At 42.4% G+C, this 20,855-nt stretch overlaps 1 protein-coding gene and 1 pseudogene across 4 annotated transcripts in view; both read right to left on the bottom strand.

The window, feature by feature from the left end:
- LOC112246923 overlaps nucleotides 1-10,485 on the bottom strand; it is a 28,547-nt pseudogene extending 18,062 nt beyond the window's left edge.
- A 740-nt stretch (nucleotides 10,486-11,225) lies between these two features.
- LOC112239972 (lissencephaly-1 homolog A) overlaps nucleotides 11,226-20,855 on the bottom strand; it is a 65,005-nt gene continuing 55,375 nt past the window's right edge. For all 4 annotated transcript variants that reach the window (XM_042296143.1, XM_042296146.1, XM_042296144.1 and 1 more), the window contains 3 exons: nucleotides 17,702-17,803; nucleotides 17,151-17,307; nucleotides 11,226-15,364 (listed from right to left, as the gene is read on the bottom strand). In XM_042296143.1, coding sequence (XP_042152077.1) covers nucleotides 15,291-15,364; nucleotides 17,151-17,307; nucleotides 17,702-17,803 — 333 coding nt within the window. In that variant the 3' untranslated portion in view covers nucleotides 11,226-15,290. The remainder of the gene's footprint in view (nucleotides 15,365-17,150; nucleotides 17,308-17,701; nucleotides 17,804-20,855) is intronic.

The raw sequence follows: 20,855 nt of genomic DNA, 5'->3' as shown, positions 1-20,855 counted from the left end.
CTCAATTTATTAAAGGAAGGGAAAAACTCCTCTACCCACCATGGATGATTTCTCTGCTGGTAATATCTGCCCCCACCCCCCAAAAAAAGAATGACAGCCAAATGAAATGTCACACAGAGAGCGTTGAATTTTTAATGCCCGCTCCTCCCCCTACTGCCGTGGCATCAAGGGTCGTCAGCCAGCCAGAGACAGCCATGATGGAACGCCTGGGCTGGGTCATCTTTCTGGTTCATGATTCCTAATCCCATCTCTCTCTGCCATCTGAGTCCCATCTATCCATCTCCTCTGTACTCATCTTCACCCCGCTCTCATCTCCCCTTTACTATTCACTCCATTCATACAAATTTTGCTCTGTGGTCTTGGTCTTTTTACTGTCCATGTATCTTCTATTGCTCTCCCTCCCTCACTCTCCTTGACGAGAACCTCCAAAATACACTGCTCAAAAAAATAAAGGGAACACTAAAATAACACATCCTAGATCTGAATGAATGAAATATTCTTATTAAATACTTTTTTCTTTACATAGTTGAATGTGCTGACAACAAAATCACACAAAAATTATTAATGGAAATCAAATTTATCAACTCATGGAGGTCTGGATTTGGAGTCACACTCAAAATTAAAGTGGAAAAACAATACAGGCTGATCCAACTTTGATGTAATGTCAAAATGAGGCTCAGTAGTGTGTGTGGCCTCCACGTGCCTGTATGACCTCCCTACAACGCCTGAGCATGCTCCTGATGAGGTGGCGGATGGTCTGGGGATGGTCTGGTCTGAGGGATTTCCTCCCAGACCTGGTCTGAGGGATTTCCTCCCAGACCTGGACTAAAGCATCCACCAACTCCTGGGCAGTCTGTGGTGCAACGTGGCGTTGGTGGATGGAGCGAGACATGATGTCCCAGATGTGCTCAATTGGATTCAGGTCTGGGGAACGGGCGGGCCAGTCCATAGCATCAATGCCTTCCTCTTGCAGGAACTGCTGACACACTCCAGCCACATGAGGTCTAGCATTGTCTTGCATTAGGAGGAGCCCAGGGCCAACCGCACCAGCATATGGTCTCACAAGGGGTCTGAGGATCTCATCTCGGTACCTAATGGCAGTCAGGCTACCTCTGGCGAGCACATGGAGGGCTGTGCAGCCCCCCAAAGAAATGCCACCCCACACCATGACTGACCCACCGCCAAACCGTTCATGCTGGAGGATGTTGCAGGCAGCAGATCGTTCTCCACGGCGTCTCCAGACTGTCACATGTGCTCAGTGTGAACCTGCTTTCATCTGTGAAGAGCACAGGGCGCCAGTGGCGAATTTGCCAATCTTGGTGTTCTCTGGCAAATGCCAAACGTCCTGCACGGTGTTGGGCTGTAAGTCCAACCCCCACCTGTGGACGTCGGGCCCTCATACCACCCTCAGAGTCTGTTTCTGACTGTTTGAGCAGACACACACACATTTGTGGCCTGCTGGAGGTCATTTTGCAGGGCTCTGGCAGTGCTCCTCCTGCTCCTCCTTGCACAAAGGCGGAGGTAGCGGTCCTGCGGCTAGGTTGTTGCCCTCCTACAGCCTCTTCCACGTCTCCTGATGTACTGGCCTGTCTCCTGGTAGCACCTCAAATCATAAAATCAAATTTATTTATATAGCCCTTCGTACATCAGCTGATATCTCAAAGTGCTGTACAGAAACCCAGCCTAAAACCCCAAACAGCAAGCAATGCAGGTGTAGAAGCACGGTGGCTAGGAAAAACTCCCTAGAAAGGCCAAAACCTAGGAAGAAACCTAGAGAGGAACCAGGCTATGTGGGGTGGCCAGTCCTCTTCTGGCTGTGCCGGGTGGAGATAACAGAACATGGCCAAGATGTTCAAATGTTCATAAATGACCAGCATGGTCGTATAATAATAAGGCAGGTCAGATGGACTGGGGACAGCAAGGAGTCATCATGTCAGGTAGTCCTGGGGCATGGTCCTAGGGCTCAGGTCCTCCGAGAGAGAGAAAAAAAGAGAGAATTAGAGAGAGCATATGTGGGGTGGCCAGTCCTCCTCTGGCTGTGCCGGGTGGAGATTATAACAGAACATGGCCAAGATGTTCAAATGTTCATAAATGATCAGCATGTTCGAATAATAAGAAGGCAGAACAGTTGAAACTGGAGCAGCAGCACGGCCAGGTGGACTGGGGACAGCAAGGAGTCATCATGTCAGGTAATCCTGGGGCATGGTCCTAGGGCTCAGGTCCTCCGAGAGAGAGAAGGAGAGAATTAGAGAACGCACACTTAGATTCACACAGGACACCAAATAGGACAGGAGAAGTACTCCAGATATAACAAACTGACCCTAGCCCCCCGACACAAACTACTGCAGCATAAATACTGGAGGCTGAGACAGGAGGACAGCACCTCCATGCTCTGGACACTACGCTGACAGACACAGCAAACCTTCTTGCCACAGCTTGCATTGATGTGCCATCCTGGATGAGCTGCACTACCTGAGCCACTTGTGTGGGTTGTAGACTCCGTCTCATGCTACCACTAGAGTGAAAGCACCGCCAGCATTCAAAAAAGTGACCAAAACATCCGCCAGGAAGCATAGGAACTGAGAAGTGGTCTGTGGTCACCACCTGTAGAACCACTCCTTTATTGGGGGTGTCTTGCTAATTTCCTATAATTTCCACCTGTTGTCTATTCCATTTGCACAACAGCATGTGACATTTATTGTCAATCAGTGTTGCTTCCTAAGTGGACAGTTTGATTTCACAGAAGTGTGATTGACTTGGAGTTACATTGTGTTGTTTCAGTGTTCCCGTTATTTTTTTGAGCAGTGTATATCTACTTTCACTTCTCACTGGTAGGTATTTTTTCAGTTGAAGGATCTTGCACTTTTATGACTATTACATTTGTTCCATTGCACCAGGCCAGCTCAAAAAGGCACAGCTGAAATATTTGAAAGAAAACAAATAATATTTGAACCCATGCGGGTCTGGTAGTGAGCAACTCTACAGAAAGAGGTTGTTTGTCGTCTCCCTCTCGGGTCTGTCGTTTTGTCCATCAGTATGGTATTGAAGCTCTTTCTGTCTGTCAGTGTCTTTAGTTCTGTCAGCGAGTCATCTCTATCCATCTGTCCTTCTGTCAGTTTGTCAGTGAGTCATGTACTGTATAGTAATGATTCTCTCTTCTGTAATCAACACCTGGCTGCTGCAGATGGACATCAAGCACATTTAAACAGCTCTCCTCTGCCTCACTGCTCACCCAGATATTCACGAAAACAGCCAAGCCAGATTGCTGATAAACTAACTACCTCACATGCTCTGCACATTCACAATGAAAATACCCACAACCCATGCTAATATGCTTTCACTCACACAGTAGATGCTTGCACCTGGTGGTGACATCAGCATATGCGTCTGCAATCATCTGCATTTACACAATGTCATTTTCACACTGAACAGACCGTTGGCAATTTCACCACAAAGACGAGGCTGGATAAATTATATCTTTTTTTCTCTCCCCTTTATTTAACCAGGTAGGCTAGTTGAGAACAAGTTCTCATTTGCAACTGCGACCTGGCCAAGATAAAGCATAGCAGTGTGAACAGACAGCAACACGGAGTTACACATGGAGTAAACAATTAACAAGTCAATAACACAGTAGAAAAAAAAGAGAGTCTATATACATTGTGTGCAAAAGGCATGAGGTGGTAGGTCGAATAATTACAATTTTTCAGATTAACACTGGAGTGATAAATGATCAGATGGTCATGTACAGGTAGAGATATTGGTGTGCAAAAGAGCAGAAAGGTAAATAAATATAAAATTGGGCTATTTACCGATAGACTATGTACAGCTGCAGCGATCCGTTAGCTGCTCAGATAGAAGATGTTTGAAGTTGGTGAGGGAGATAAAAGTCTCCAACTTCAGCGATTTTTGCAATTCGTTCCAGTCACAGGCAGCAGAGAACTGGAACGAAAGGTGGCCAAATGAGGTGTTGGCTTTAGGGATGATCAGTGAGATACACCTGCTGGAGCGCGTGCTACGGGTGGGTGTTGCCATCGTGACCAGTGAACTGAGATAAGGCGGAGCTTTACCTAGCATGGACTTGTAGATGACCTGGAGCCAGTGGGTCTGGCGACGAATATGTAGCGAGGGCCAGCCGACTAGAACATACAGGTCGCAGTGGTGGGTGGTATAAGGTGCTTTGGTAACAAAACGGATGGCACTGTGATAAACTGCATCCAGTTTGCTGAGTAGAGTGTTGGAAGCAATTTTGTAAATATATCACTAGCCACTTTAAACAATGCTACCTTATATAATGTTACTTACCCTACATTATTCATCTCATATGCATACGTAGATACTGTACTCTATATCATCGACTGCATCCTTATGTAATACATGTATCACTAGCCACTTTAACTGTGCCACTTGGTTTACATACTCATCTCATATGTATATACTGTACTCGATATCATCTACTGTATCTTGCCTATGCTGCTCTGTACCATCACTCATTCATATATCCTTATGTACATATTCTTTATCCCCTTACACTGTGTATAAGACAGTAGTTTTTTGGAATTGTTAGTTAGATTACTTGTTCGTTATTACTGCATTGTCAGAACTAGAAGCACAAGCATTTCGCTACACTCGCATTAACATCTGCTAACCATGTGTATGTGACAAATAAAATTTGATTTGATTTGATTTAGATGACATCGCCGAAGTCGAGGATCGGTAGGATAGTCAGTTTTACTAGGGTAAGTTTGGCGGCGTGAGTGAAGGAGGCTTTGTTGCGGAATAGAAAGCCGACTCTATATTTGATTTTAGATTGGAGATGTTTGATACGAGTCTGGAAGGAGAGTTTACAGTCTAGCCAGACACCTAGGTACTTATAGATGTCTACATATTCTAGGTCGGAACCATCCAGGGTGGTGATGCTAGTCGGGCGTGCGGGTGCAGGCAGCGAACGGTTGAAAAGCATGCATTTGGTTTTACTAGCGTTTATGAGCAGTTGGAGGCCACAGAAGGAGTGTTGTATGGCATTGAAGCTCATTTGGAGGTCAGATAGCACAGTGTCCGTCCGGCCCGTCCTAAATACTTATTTTCCACCATAATTTGCAAATAAATTCATTAAAAATCCTACAATGTGATTTTCTGGATTTTTTTTCTCATTTTGTCTGTCATAGTTGAAGTGTACCTATGATGAAAATTACAGGCCTCTCATCTTTTTAAGTAGGAGAACTTGCACAATTGGTGGCTGACTAAATACTTTTTTGCCCCACTGTGTGTGTGTGTGTGTGTGTTATATATATATATATATATATAGGGGGTGGTATCCTCTAGTAATTGGAGTAGTGCTGGACAGGCTAGACCACGGCTGGGGAGGTTTGGGACTTCAGTCCGTCATTAGCAGGAATCAAAGAAAAGCTAGCAACTCAGGACACTCTTCATCCTCTATCATCAAACAGAGACCGCGGGAAGTGGGAGAGGGGGAATGAGGGAAGAGGAAGAGAGTGAGCAAGACAGAAAGAGGATGCAGAGAAGAAGGAAAGGACAGAGACAAGATGAAGGTATAGAAAGTACACAAGGCAGAGAATAAGAGCAAGAGATGTGCTCTATTACGCGCCGTCAGCTCCAGCCCAGCACCAGGTGCAGTGATGACTGCGCAGTTGAGTTGACATCAAAAACAACATTAACCCAATAGCCTCCCTTTCTTCTGCTGCCTGTCTGTATGTCTGGTCTTTCTCTCTATTGCACCTGGCTGCCTACCCAGCCATAATAACCTCTCCTGCAGCCACAGGCGGAGGCAATACTGGTCAACCAGGACTGCTGAGGGCTTTCAATCTAGCCTCTAAGCTTCTTAATGCAAGACTTTATTTCGCCTTGTAAATGAAATGTATGTCTCATAGACCCCCACATCTCTATTCCAAATGAAAATTAGTCACCATGTTGTTTTTTTTTGAGGAACAGAATCCGAACCGGGAACAAAGGTGATCTATACTGTCCCAGAACATAACTCTTAAAAGCATGGGATCCAGTTAAACGTTCCTTTAAAGGTGTTTTTCTCCAGTCCAACAAAGTGCCTATGCAAAGCCATTATTCTGTCACTCAGAAACCTATTTGAGTGTCTGCCTGCCAGCTGAAAATCTTTTGCCAGTGTGTGTGTGCGCGCTTAGACAACCTGCCCCTCACCAGTAGAAGCATAAGCTGTGTTCAAATATTCATACTAACCTAACCCTACTATTTGTGATATAAATTGAGTATGTAGTTAGTATGCTAAAAGTTCCCAGATGTCATACTAAATTCACCAAAATGTGAAGAATACAGCAGAGGACACTAGGTACATGCTGTTCAGAAAATGCCACAACGTTTTCAGATTTGAAGAGAATGGCGTAAAATATTCAGCCGAAGTACAACGAGAGAGGATACAAATTCATTGCTTTAACTAATTTTGACAAATATTATGAAAATGTTGAGCAATGTAATAAAGTAATGACTTTTTAAATAAGTTACATTACACCTTATGTTGGCTGACAATTTGTTAGCTCCACTATCCTTACGAACCTCATAGCATTACAGCAGTATGGACCGGTATGTTAGCTACACTATCCTTACTAACCTCATGGCATTACAGCAGTATGGACCGGTATGGTAGCTACACTATCCTTACGAACCTCATAGAATTACAGTAGTATGTACCGGTATGTTAGCTACACTATCCTTACTAACCTCATAGAATTACAGCAGTATGAACCAGTCGACCGATTAGTCGGAATGGCCGATTAATTAGGGCCGATTTCAAGTTTTCATAACAATCGGTAATCAGCATTTTTGGACACGGATTATATTGCAATCCACGAGGAGACTGCGAGGCAGGCTGACCACCTGTACGCGAGTGCATGCAGCAAGCAGCCATGGTAAGTTGCTAGCTAGCATTAAACTTACCTTATAATAAACAATCAATCAATCTTAACATAATCACTAGTTAACTACACATGGTTGATGATATTACTAGTTTAACTAGCTTGTCCTGGGTTGCACATGATCAATGCGGTGCCTGAAATTGTGTCAGTTCTCTTGCGTTCAGTGCCAGCAGAGTATATGCAGCAGTTTGGGTCACCTGGCTCGTTGCGAACTGTTGTGAAGACCATTTCTTCCTGAGAAAGACCGTAATTAATTTGCCAGATTTTTACATAATTATGACATAACATTGAAGGCTGTGCAATGTAACAGCAATATTTAGACTTAGGGTTGCCACCCGTTCTATAAAATACGGAACGGTTCCGTATTTTACTGAAAGAATAAACGTTTTGTTTCCAAAATGATAGTTTCCCAGATTTGACCATATTAATGACCCAAGGCTCGTATTTCTGTGTGTTTATTGTATTATAATTAAGTCTATGATTTGATATAGCAGTCTGACTGAGGTGGTAGGCAGCAGCAGGCTCGTAAGCGTTCATTCAAACCGCACTTTCCTGCGTTTGTCAGCAGCTTTTCGCAATTCTTGAAGCACAGCGCTTTTAGTGACTTCAAGCCTATCAACTCCCGAGATTAGGCTGGCAATACTATAGTGTCTATAAGAACATCCAATAGCCAAATGTATATAAAATACAAATGGTATAAAGAGAAATAGTCCTATAATAACTACAACCTAAAACTTCTTAACTGGGAATATTGAAGACTCATGTTAAAAGGATGGTTCCAGCTTTCATATGGTATCATGTTCTGAGCAAGGAACTTAAACGTTAGCTTTTTTACATGGCACATATTTACTTTCTTCTCCAACACTGTTTTTGAATTACTTTAACCAAAGATGTTTAATTATTATTCGAGACTAAATAGATTTTATTTAAATATGATATTAAGTTAAAATAAGTGTTCATTGAGTATTGTTGAAATTGTCATTATTGCAAATATATTGGAGGACCAAAAAAAGCCATTACCGATTAATCGGCCGATTTAGATACTCAGTACTGAGTGTTGCAACCAAAGACAGACTATTTTTTACAAGCTACGCGCTTCAGCGGTTCCATTGTGTGCTTGTGTGGCCTACCACTTCGCGGCTGAGCCGTTGTTTCTCCTAGACGTTCCCACTTCCCAATAACAGCACTTACATTTGACAGGTGCAGCTCTAGCAGGGCAGAAATTTGACGAACTGACTGTCTCTGACTTAAGCAGCCATCGTGTTTGTTTTTCCCACAACCAGAAGGGGAGTAAATTACACAAAAGCACACCGTGATGTGACAGGACTCAGCAGTCACAATCAAACAATCTTTCCCCTTGTCAGTTCTGTGAGAAAAACCTCTCAAGCCTTTGTTGTGAGGAAAAGTGAAGACAATCTTGACAGTAGAGATGTGATCTGAAAAGCCACTCGGAGATAGAAAGCAGCCCCAAAACTCTCTACCTCTCAGTCCCTCCATCTCCCTCTATCCATCCTTCATGCTCTGTCCCTCTCCCTCCATAGCCCCCTCTTCTCTCTCTGCATATTTCACATCCCTGTGTGTGTCCCAATTACTAGCTGGCAGACCCTGCCCTCCAGTCAGGGAGAATTGAGACGGTCTCCCTCCCTCATCAGACTGTGTGACCCCCTAACCCCCCACTCTGCACCTCCCATTCCCTCTCCAGCCCTGGTTCCTCCTGGTTTCCAACTTTCCACTCCTCCCCATCAGAGCTGAGATTCTGTCTATAGCGCTTGCATTAATAATTTCAGTGATCACTTTTTCTTCCTCTGTAGCCGATGAACATCACAAGCAACCACAGGCATTTGTCTAAACCCTGCTCCAATAGTTATATGGGAAGCTAGTGTCTATGGGTAACGTCTGTAACAAACTATAGCACCATGACCAGGTCACTAATCATCATGGTTGTTAGCAATGATGTCCGTTAATGTAGTTAAATAAAGGTTCAATGAAATAAAATGTAAAAAATTAAAGTCATCCTGTCTAAATACAAAAAATCTGGAACCCCCATTTCCTCCGAAAGAGGAAGGGAGAAATTTTTTTTTTTATGGTGTGATAAGAGGAAAATCAAACGGTCTTTGATGCCTCTCTCCCTCCAACTCTCTGCCCCTCCTACTGTGAGTTCTCCCTGTCACCTGCTAGCTGCACACACATACACACGTGAGAAAACTACAGTAATGAGAGAACATGCTGGGGAGTTGGCAACACTCAATAAAAGAAAACGAATTCTGCCACACACATGGGTTTTACTGGTGTGACACCAAATAAATAGCGGCACAAATTGACACTAAGTCATAGTCAACAGCAGTGGCTCCCAACTCCGGTCCTTAAATACCCCCAACGGCACATTTTTGTTGTATCCCGGGACAAACATACCTGAGATTCAACTCATTGAGTGCCTGATGATTAGTTGACAAGTTGAATACGCCGTGATTATCCGGGGCTACAATAAAAATGTGAACTGTTGGGGATATTCGAGGACCTGAGTTAGGAACAACTGGGCTACAGCATATGTACTGGGGCGTTTTCATTGCGCCGATTCTGTTGCAAAACGTTTCTTAAATGGAAGCAACTCTTTAGCTCAGTGGAAGCAACCGGAACGAAACGGGGAGGGTCCTAACTACCAGAATTTGTCCAATACAACTTGTAGTTTTGCTCACGTTTGGTTCTTAAAACGATTTCCGTAGCTAATGAATACGCCCTGTACTCACATATCTCTGCCACCCAGGTTGGTGTGGACATGCTGTTCAAGTCTGGATACTTGGAGGCCGAGTAGGCCAATTCCGGGGGCTTGTCTTTGTAGCGGTTCCATTGACCTGTTTAGTGACATTTTCACTTCACTGTGGAGGAAGAACACATGACACACAATTGTACATTTTTAACTCAAAGGGTTGGAACGCTAAAAAGTTAGCTAACTGACATAAATGCGTGTAAAATACTACATACAAAAGGTAAAACTATGGGGATAGTATCTAGCTTGTTAGCTAACTAAACGCATTAAATCAGTAAACTGCAAGTTAGCCACCTAGCTAAAGCACATTTCAACTCCATGCCAACAAGATGGCTATATAAGACCTCTCTAAATGAGATGCCTGGCGTTAGATAGCCTCTTGTTATAATGGTAGTAACTTGAATACCTGAAATTTTCGCTCGGGAATATATTCGTATGTAGAGTTGTCTTGTACACAGGATCTGAGAACTCACGTTAGACTTTTTTTGCATAAATGATATAGCGTTTCTTCTTTCATGGTGGACGAAGTCACAATTCTGCGACGAGACATTGGTTGACGTCGATATTCAGCGCATTCAAAACAGTCAACATTTTGAAGGGTCAGGGCTATCCGGGATCTTTGGTTAGTCCCTACTCTAAACCTTAACCATAATTTCTTACCTAACCATTTCACATTCCTACTTCAATTGAGGTATGGATCCAGCCAGCATGGATATTTTGAAGCATGATAGGTTGAGGCTACATATCATCAGTAGTATCCCGACAACAATTTATAGTTGATGTTGAGTGTGTGTGGTTGATTGATCTATTCTCCACATACAAATGATCCTTCATTCAGAAGCAGACGGCAAAATGATGGCAATTGTACACCCTACCCACCCAGTCAAACATTTGCAAAGGGGCAACAGTAAAACAGATTGACACTTGCACAAATGTATCCAAATGAATTAAAATATTGCTTGAGCAAGTATATTTGAGTCATAACCTAAACTGCTCAGCATGATTAATCTGTTCCCAGAGCTGCATTTCACACTTCATCGATATTTTTCATGATCATGAGACATTTTTAGTGTAGTCAGACAATTAGACATAGCAGGAAGGTGCGAGCCAGGTGGAACCATGCATTTATCTGGAAGATTGCAACATAAATAAAGATACCAACATGGTCTTAGAAACGTAAGATTTAGATTTTTGGGTCTGTTAATGTAAATTGTCAATCACATTCTGTTCCAAGTATGGTTTCCATCATCTCTTGGCATACATAACAGCTGTGAACATTAAAAATTAATCCCTACCATTATATTAATACTTCACACACACAGTATACTGGCAATATGTAATTATGATCATTTAATGATCTATAATTTTCTACCCAAGAAAAAATAAATGCCATTCGCTTAAGAAAATCATGAAATGTTAAGACTCGCTTTCCCCGAAACCTTTAGCTCAAAATCAGAAAATCCCTAAATGAACTAATCTGTGGTAGACATGTAATATATCAAGCAGTGCATGTTCTTTGTTGAGAACCCCCCCTCCAACCCAATAAAAGGACAACGTTTACATATTTTTCTTTAATTATGTTGCAAACAATAATGACATCCAGATATTTTGTTAGCAATTTTGCTGTGTGAAGAGTGAGAAAGACGTTGAAAGCAAAACTATAAATCCTGTTCAAGCTGTGAGAAGTCTGAAGCCCTCAATCTATTCACAAGGCAGATTATAGCAGACAGATGGACTTGAGACTGGGGGGAAGGACCAACAGACAGTGCAAGCTTGTCTGCCAGTCCCTCTGATCCACCTAGCCAGTGCAGCATAGGGATTGCTTGGGAGCTGCAAATGGCAAAAAGTGATTTATTTTCACAGGGAAGGTACAATAGCAGTTATGGAAAGCATTCATTCAATGACAACTATATTACAAGGGGAAACACACATTCTCCCTCTGGACAATTTGTTTATAGACCTTTCTCGTCTAACCCAAGAAAAGGAAAGCTGAGTTTTTTAATAACAATAAGAGTCAAGTCAAATATCCATTTAGGCTCACTTCAGGCCTGGTTTAGAATTTACACACAAGGAACCTGATATGGTAATCCTGAATTAAGCCAATCTAAAGAGAGAATCGGCTTAAATCAGGAAGCTAACTTAGCCTAGGATTGAGAACAGAACAGATCAGGACATCTGAATGCTGAAGCTAAACCATGTCGTCTTACTGTAGTTAACTTTTTGGGGTTTCAGCTAAAACACGTTTTATGGTGCATCAGCACCACCATGTCCAATTGTCCTGTCGATGGTTGGTGTAACGGAATGAACTCACGCCGACTCTTCAATCAAAGTCTCTCCCTCCCTCTGACTGACAGAGAAAGGAGCTTGGAGAAAGACCTGTCTAATCTGATTAAATACATGGGGGTCTCTAGTCTAGTGGAGGCATAAGTGGTATTCTCTCAAGGTTTCTTTTCTCTCAGAACATCTTTAGTCTGCCACAATCCCATCACATATAGAGGAATGAAGGAGCCAGTTCATACATTTACAGATCTGTCCTCCTTTCAGCAGCAACAACCAACCACATTAAGTACAGCGAGGTCTGTCTGCAGTCATCAAGCCAGCCTGAGCCAACCTGTCTGGTGTCTTTGAAAAGTCAATATGCAAAATACACAGTATACATACATAGATACACAGGGACAATACACCTGCTTACTGGCAAGCAACAGTAGGGGTACCACCCCTTCTCATAAGAGATGGAGTTCTCTTATCCTACTTCTCGCTCTTTTTACAGTATATAAATTTGTCAAGTGGACAGACTAGCCTTTGACAGCTTAGCGGAGTGGCCTGTGGCTGATTGAGTCTGCATCTTAAGTGCACTAATTTTAGTGAATAGGGTGCCATTTCAGACTCGGCCTGAGTGTTCAGTGGCTTACATCATAGCACTTGAACCAGAAAGGCTCACAAGACCAGATGGCTCAGCCTCTGGTACAACAGGGGTACATGCAGCAGTGGTATTGTCGACAGGTCAAAGGGTTCATCACACTAGCCACTATGAGGGTTCAGAGGTCAACAGCAGCAGCTAGCTACATCCAATCAAATACACACAGGAAGAGGAACAGGAAGTTATTCAGCAAAGAAGCTTAAAATAATAAAATCAGTTAAGCAAGTGGAGTATTTTATTATTACAGAATTGCACCATAATGCAAAAAGGCTGATTAAAAAAATGATATTTTGTTAATGCATTTTATTGAGTCTTAATTTCTCTTCGATCGCCAGTCGGACAAAGGACCAAAGAGCTAACGAAAAGCAGGGATGTGCAAGATAATAGGATTCTTCCTCGCCTTCTGCAGAGTAAGAAGCAAGATGTTATTTTTTGTTGTTGGGGGAATGGTTGGTCTCCATTGTCATAGATAGATTTGGTTAGATTAGAATTAGTTCCAATTGTTATTTTTCATTATTTCTTCAGCCTTCTAGCTCATTAAGATGAACAGAATAGGATACAGATGTGCTTGCCACCCCAGAGACTACTGCAATGTGTTAGAGTCAGTCCTGAAGAGTTTTGACCCAAGAGCTCTTCCCTAGGAATGGTGTCTAAGCACTCTCCTGTGCGCAAACAGATCCTAGTATGTCGGTCTGTGGCAAGGGAGCTGCTGTATGTAGTCTTAGGGGTGAAGATCCCTATACAAGAACTACAACCATCAGACCTCTACTGTACAGAGAACACAATCATTCATTAGCATGTCTACTGCTAGCATTTTATTTCGTCACCAATTGAATGAATGAATCCCCCCCGAAAGTTACCCAGTCAGTTCAGTGGAAACACAGATTTGGACACTTACCTACAGCTCAGTAAAAAGCTTTAGTTTACATGTCTTTCTCCCCAACAGAAACAGCTTTATTACCTCTCAATTCTTTGTATTTTTCCAGGGAGATATTTTGCACATCAAAACCAGAGGGGCAACTTTGACTCCTTGTCATGCTATGACGACGTCTCTCTGACTGTGTCCGACTCATTTGAAACTTGCATATTTCATCCAGAGCTAAGGCTTAAGCTTACCCTCCCTAATTTACACAGCCCATAGAAGCAAGCAGCACAAGACAATGGCCAACTGAGCATCAAATCTCTTACATGATTCCTGTAGTATAAGGGATAATAAAACCCAGCTGACACCTGATTCGTCATATGGTTAGAAAAAGGGAGAAGGTTCAGTTGAGTCCAATGGAAATCACTCAGGTTAGACTTGAGACAACAGTGAGACATCTTACAGATGGAGGGAGACACCTAAAAGGTCTTTCTTTTCAAGTGCTTGAGATTAAAAAGAGGTGATATCCCTGAAGTCAGTTGCTAAAGGGCCAAGTGCTAAAGAAAGGCTGAGGCGGTCGGTCGCCTGATCAGTTGCGGCCAACCATAAGGTCCAGTACCAGTCCGAACAGACACGGGGCAGCGTTTCAGGGAGGAGTAACCTCACGCTATCGGCTCACATTGCCTAAATGCTAACCTGAAAGTCCTCAGTCCACTGAGTTTTCAGCCAAAAGGCTAACCCACTGATATAAGATCAGCAGCTGCGCAGCCTAGCCAGGTTAATTCATTCAGATGCCAATATAGAAAGGTTCCGATTCAATAAACATAATTCAGTCATTGGATAGGATAATTCTAAGCCTATCAGGTGTGGTTTTGCTACTCAGTTTAGGATGCGTCGTCATGACAAGAGTACAAAGCTGTTTTGTTTTCTCAACCCCCAGATGACCGAAGATAGACAACAGTTTGAAACAATCGTATATGCAGCCATTAATATATTATCTAGTTCCACATGAAGAGAAATGGTATGCACACTTCAGAAGTGATGTTACAAAGCTACAGATTATTCCAATAACAAAACCCCCACAGACAGACAATCTCATATCCTCCGACATCAAGGGATTATACTTTTCCTTTTCCCCCTCAAAAAGGTCACTGACAGACTACAACAGTGAAAAGGAGAGAAAATAACAAAAATAAAACAGGGAAAAAAAGTGACAAAAATAATAAATCTGACACAAAAAGAAACGACAGTCGTTTTTTAAATTATCAGTGTTAGCGCCCTACGTTTTACACCCAGTCAAAGAATGTGTCCCAAAAGGCACCCTATTCCCTGTAGTGTACTACCTTGGATCAGGGCACATAGGTCCTGTTCATAGGTATTGCAACATATAGGGAATAGGGTGGCATTTGTGACGCACGCAAAGAAACATCTGCCTTCAATAAGTAGGTAGGTAAGGCTGCATGTGACAACAGACTTAGCCAGCCCCACCCATGTTAAACCTATGGTACTTCTAGACAACCTTATGTAAATTTACAGTATACAATTTTGGATTCATCATCACCATGCAAGAACACTTTTTTTGCTGTGTAACATTTAATAGCTCAATCTACATCCAGAATAATGTACATAAAAGGACCATAGTTATTGGACCAGAGAGCGTGATGACAGGATAAGGTATTAACCATGGTGTGTGAGTGTAACCAGAGGTGATGAAAGAGATAGTGTAAGGTGGGATGTAGGGGGGGCGGGGGGTGGAATGAGGCCTATAGGAGGTGGGGTGAGAGGAGGTGGGGTGGTAATTGGGATGGTGGTGGTCCGATCTTCTTAGGCCTGATCGGATCAGCGACACTCCCACACTTTTACTGTTTGATCTACGCTCCCGGTGACAACATACGGCGCATTCTTGTGGAAATCTGAGGAGGAGGAGGAGAAAGGGCATCAGTACAAAGGAAGAGTAGATAATTAGTCTATTTCACTTGCTTTGGCCATGTGAACATGTTTCCCATGCCCACAAAGCCCTTTGAATATAATTGCAATTAATTGAGAGAGAGAATCGGGTTCTATCCAGAGGAGATGGCAGAATAATTAGTTAACTTCCACATTAAAGGCCATTTATCAAGCATATTCCATTTAGCAGTATGACCTGAATATATCAATATTTTATTATCAATAGTTGAATTGACTAGACAAAGCTCTTTACCTCTTGGTACATGCATCACACAGAAAAGCACAGCACATCAACCTCAACAAAAGGTGTTTTTGTCTTCTCCCCCCAAAATATCCAAACAATAGCTTACAGCAGTGCTGTGTGTGTGTGTGGCTAGATTTTGGAGGCTGAGGCTTCAAACAGCACTAGCCTGACAGGAAAGCTGGCTGGATAGCTGGAGTCTCCTTCTCCAGAGAGTTCCCTTGCCTTGATCAGCTTAGAAGAATCAGATTTGAGGAAAATTGGGAAAATCCTGGAGTATTTGTCTACCTCTTAGACCCCAGCTGCCAGCTAGCAGCCCCCAGGATATTGAGCCAGGCAAGACCAGTTTATCATAACTCTACAACCCCCACCCCACCCCTCTCCTATCCATCTATCCCTAACCCCATTCAACCAACGTCCAAAACAGCTTTGTCTAACCCCTGCCTGATCCTCTCACTCTGGGACCTATAGCATGATGCACCCGAGGGGGTTAATGCAGAGCCTCCTAGCTCACACCACAATAAACCACCAAACAAAGAACTAACAACTCAGGAAACACCAGGGTTGAGTTCACTAAGGACACAGAGATACAGGCAGGTACTCCCTGAACTTAGCCACTGAGATAAAATCAAATGTTTGTTTCACGTTGCAAAATGTATTGTAGTACTGAGTGATTAGTGCTTTTTGAGGTTAGTTCTGTTTGATTATAACAAAATAACGTTTTTTTGATTTCAGTTTCAATAATATTTTTAAGCATGAAATGCACTATGCATTATGTGGATTGAATGCTGTAACAGAATAAAACATTAAATAAAAGTAACATGATGATAGTGACTGCCTATTACTGCTCATCACTTATTAACCATAATTTAAATATTTCACTTGTGTATATTACATTTGTTTTATTTGATGACTAGTAATCATCTCATCTTTACAGAGCTGCTGCATATGGTGTCTGACAAAATCCCTATTTTGTAGTTCTTCAAAGTAAATAAGGCATATTTTTATGACTACTGAATACCAACTATCAATCACTTATTTAAAGTATTTTCAGTTAGAGATACCTCGCGAAGCAACACTTGCTCTCTATATAATCTCACGATTGTGAATTCTTCCCTCTTCCCTAGCAGGCATAAAAGAAAGACCGGACAAGTAGATGTGCAATGGATTATGGTCATTGTAGTTTATTAGACCACTTTATGCGTTAAACTATGTAGAATATTGGCCTGTTGGAAACTACAACTCTACTATGTCACACAGTTCAGGCTGGATCTGATTTATCTCTAGAGAAGCTGTGCAATGTGCATTAAGCTCACAGAAAAAATAACTAAATTGAATTCAAATAATTGAACAGAACTCAGATCAAATAGTTGTTTAAAAAAAAAAAAAAAAAGTTCATCAGTTCATAGCTCAGCGCAAACATTTTGCTACTGTGTGCCTACTCAAAAAGACCCAGCAGTAACTGGCGCTGACTGTGACTGTAGGAGAAGAGAAGATTGAGAGCGGCTTACCCAGAGAGGTAACAAAGTGTTCATGGGCACTCAGAGTCTTCATGCAGCGCTTGTTCTTGTAGTCCCAGATCCTTAAGGTCTTGTCGTCAGCACAGCTTAATATGAACTTGCCTCCGGGGTGGACAAGCATCCCGCGCACCCAGTTATCATGGCCAACCTGGGACAATAGTGTTTGGTTAGAATTGTTAATACAAAATCTAACCCTGATAAACCCTGATGAAGACAGCTTGGCTGTCGAAACGTTGGTAATTACATTTTTGCATTTGAGCTCCTAGAGTGTGCGGCTCTCTTTATTTTTCAAATACAAAATCTAGTGCCAGTTTCCCAGACTGCTCCTTGACTAAAACAAACTATGCTTAGTTCGGGAAACCAGTCAACCGGAGACAGTGTGTTCGGTTAAGACTAGGGTTCAAGAAGGTCAATCACATTACAATTCAAGTCATGTTATGTGAAGAATGGCGTCGGCATCACTAATGGGGACATTTTTCAATTAAAAACTGCATGAATCAGAATGACCATTATCGAATGTCTATGATTAATGGTCCACTCACCAGTGTCATAAGACACATCCCAATGCTGACGTCCCACATCTTGATGGTCTTGTCTCTGGAGCCAGACAGCAGGAAGGGGCCCGGCTTACCACTCTTCTTAGACTGGAAGGACACAGGGAGAGAAAGAATACGATGAGCTCCAATTGCCGCCGTAAATTGCCAATACAGAACCTTTAGCAGTGTTCACTTGGTGGATATCAACCCTATGATTATTTTGTTATAAGGGCTATATGCTGCCAGCAGCCCTCTGAAATAAATGCATTTTTGTACCACAGCCTTCGATAAATAAATAGCACCTTAGCATCAGGGGAAATGGACTACAAACGGAATAGTTATCCGAGGATGCGTCTCAAGAGCAGGACACAGACTCTGCATAGATAAAGTGCCTTCGGGAAAGTATGCAGACCCATTGACATTCCACATTTTGTTACAGCTTTATTCTAAAATGGATTAATAAATACAAATCCTCAGCAATCTACACACAACACCCCATAACAATGAAGTAAAAACAGCTTTTTAGAAATTATTTTTTATTTAACATTTGCAAACATAACTACCTTATCTACATAAGTATTCAGACCCTTCGCTACAACTCGAAATTGAGCTCAAGTACAACCTGTTTTCATTGATCATCCTTGGGAGTCCACCTGTGGTCAATTCAATTGATTGGACATGATTTGGGAAGGCACACACCTGTATATACAAAGTCCCACAGTTGAAAGTGCCTGTCAGAGCAAAAACCAAGCCATGAGGTCGAAGGAAATGCCCGAAGAGATCCAAAACCGGATTGTATCGAGCCACAGATCTGAGGAAGGGTACCAAAACATTTCTGCAGCATTGGAAGGTCCCCAAAAACACAGTGGACCCAATCATTCTTAAATTGAATTAGTTTAGAACCACCAACTCTTCCTAGAGCTGGATGCCCAGCCAAACTGAGCAATCAGGACAGAAGGGCCTTTGTCAGGGAGGTGACCAAGAAACAGATGGTCACTGACAGAGCTCCTGAGTTCCCCTGTGGAGATGGTTGTCCTTCTGGAAGGTTGTCCCATCTCTGCGCAGCACTCCACCAATCAGGCCTTTATGCTTGAGTGACAAGATGAAGCAAAGGTTCACTTTCCAACAGGACAATGACACTAAGCACACAGCCAAGACAACGCAGGAGTGGCTTCAGTCTCAGAATGTTCGAGTGGCCCAGCCAGAGCCCGGACTGGAACGCCATCGAACATCTCTGGAGAGAAAATAGCTGTCCAACCTGACAGAGCTTGAGAATCTGCAGAGAACAATGGGAGAAACTCTCCAAATACAGGTGTGCCAAGCTTGTAGCATCATACCCAAGAAGACACGAGGCTGTAATCTCTGCCAAAGGTGCTTCAACAAAGTACTGAGTAAAGAGTGAAAACTGATGTGATATTTGTTTTGTATTGTACATTTTTAAAAATGTGTACACTTCTAAAAAACTGTTTTTGCTTTGTGATTATGGGGTAGTGTGTAGATCGATTTTTTCAATTTAATTCATTTTGGAATAAGGCTGTAACCTAACAATATGTGGAAAAAGTCAAGGGGCCTGAATACTTTCCGAAGGCACTGTAAGAGTGTATCTGAACACAGAGTAGAGCAAACTTGCACTGGAGGGACCTTACAGCTGAGGGCAATATGTGATAGACCAAATTTACACTTCAAATTCAATTGTTCCATTTCCACAAGCTCTGTGGTGCAGTATAAATCATATTTTTCCATATTCACCAAAACTACCATCCATCTCTTATTTTAAAATCAAATATCATCTTCGGCAGCTAAGCATGCACGAGGAGGACATAGGGTTGCAGTCATACACCTTAGCCAAGTACATTTAAACTCAGTTTCACAATTCCTGACATTTAATCCTAGTAAAAATTCCCTGTCTTAGGTCAGTTAGGATCACCACTTCATTTTAAGAATGTGAAATGTCAGAAAAATAGTAGAGAGAATGATTTCAGCTTTTATTTCTTTCATCACATTCCCAGTGGGTCAGAAGTTTAAATACACTCAATTAGTATTTGATAGCCTTACCTCGAAATTGTTGAACTTGGGTCAAATGTTTATGGTAGGCTTCCACAAGCTTCCCACAATAAATTGGGTGAATATTGTCCCATTCCTCCTGACAGAGCTGATGTAACCAAGTCAGGTTTGTAGGCCTCCTTGCTCGCACACGCTTTTTCAGTTCTGCCCACAAATGTTCTATAGGATTGAGGTCAGGGCTTTGTGATGGCCACTCCAATACCTTGACTTTGCTGTCCTTAAGCCATTTTGCCACAACTTTGGAAGTATGCTTGTGGTCATTGTCCATTTGGAGGACCCATTTGCGACCAAGCTTCAACTTCCTGACTGATATCTTGAGATGTTGCTTCAATACATCCACAAAATTTTCCTTCATCATGATCCCATATATTTTGAGAATGAGTGCACCAGTCCCTCCTGCAGCAAAGCACCCCCACAACATGATGCTACCACCCCCGTGCTTCATGGTTGAGATGGTGTTCTTCGGCTTGCAAGCCTCTCCCCTTTTCCTCCAAACAGAACGATGGTCATTATGGCCAAACAGTTCTATTTTTGTTTCATCAGACCAGAGGACATTTCTCTGAAAAGTACAATCTTTGTCCCCATGTGCAGTTGCAAACCGTAGTCTGGCTTTTTTATGGCGGTTTTGGAGCAGTGGCTTCTTCCTTGCTGAGCGGCCTTTCAGGTTATGTCAATATACGACTTGTTTTACTGTGGATATAGATACTTTGTACCCGTTTCTTCCAGCATCTTCACAATGTCCATTGCTGTTGTTCTGGGATTGATTTGCACTTTTCGCACCAAAGTATGTTCATCTCTAGAAGACAAAACAAGTCTCCTTCCTGAGTGGTATGACGGCTGCGTGGTGCCATGGTGTTTATACTTGCATACTATTGTTTGTACAGATGAATGTGGTACCTTCAGGCGTTTGGAAATTGCTCCCAAGGATGAACCAGACTTGTGGAGGTCTACAATATTTTTTCTGCAGTCTTGGCTGATTTCTTTTGATTTTCCCATGATGTCAAGCAAAGAGGCACTGAGTTTGAAGGTAGGCCTTGAAATACCTCCACAGGTACACCTCCAATTGACTCAAATGATGTCAATTAGCCTATCAGAA

The sequence above is a fragment of the Oncorhynchus tshawytscha genome, linkage group LG13, assembly GCF_018296145.1.
Source record: "Oncorhynchus tshawytscha isolate Ot180627B linkage group LG13, Otsh_v2.0, whole genome shotgun sequence".
NCBI lineage: Eukaryota > Metazoa > Chordata > Actinopteri > Salmoniformes > Salmonidae > Oncorhynchus > Oncorhynchus tshawytscha.
Note: the sequence above shows the minus strand (reverse complement) of the source record. Positions and strands in the feature narration are given on the sequence as shown.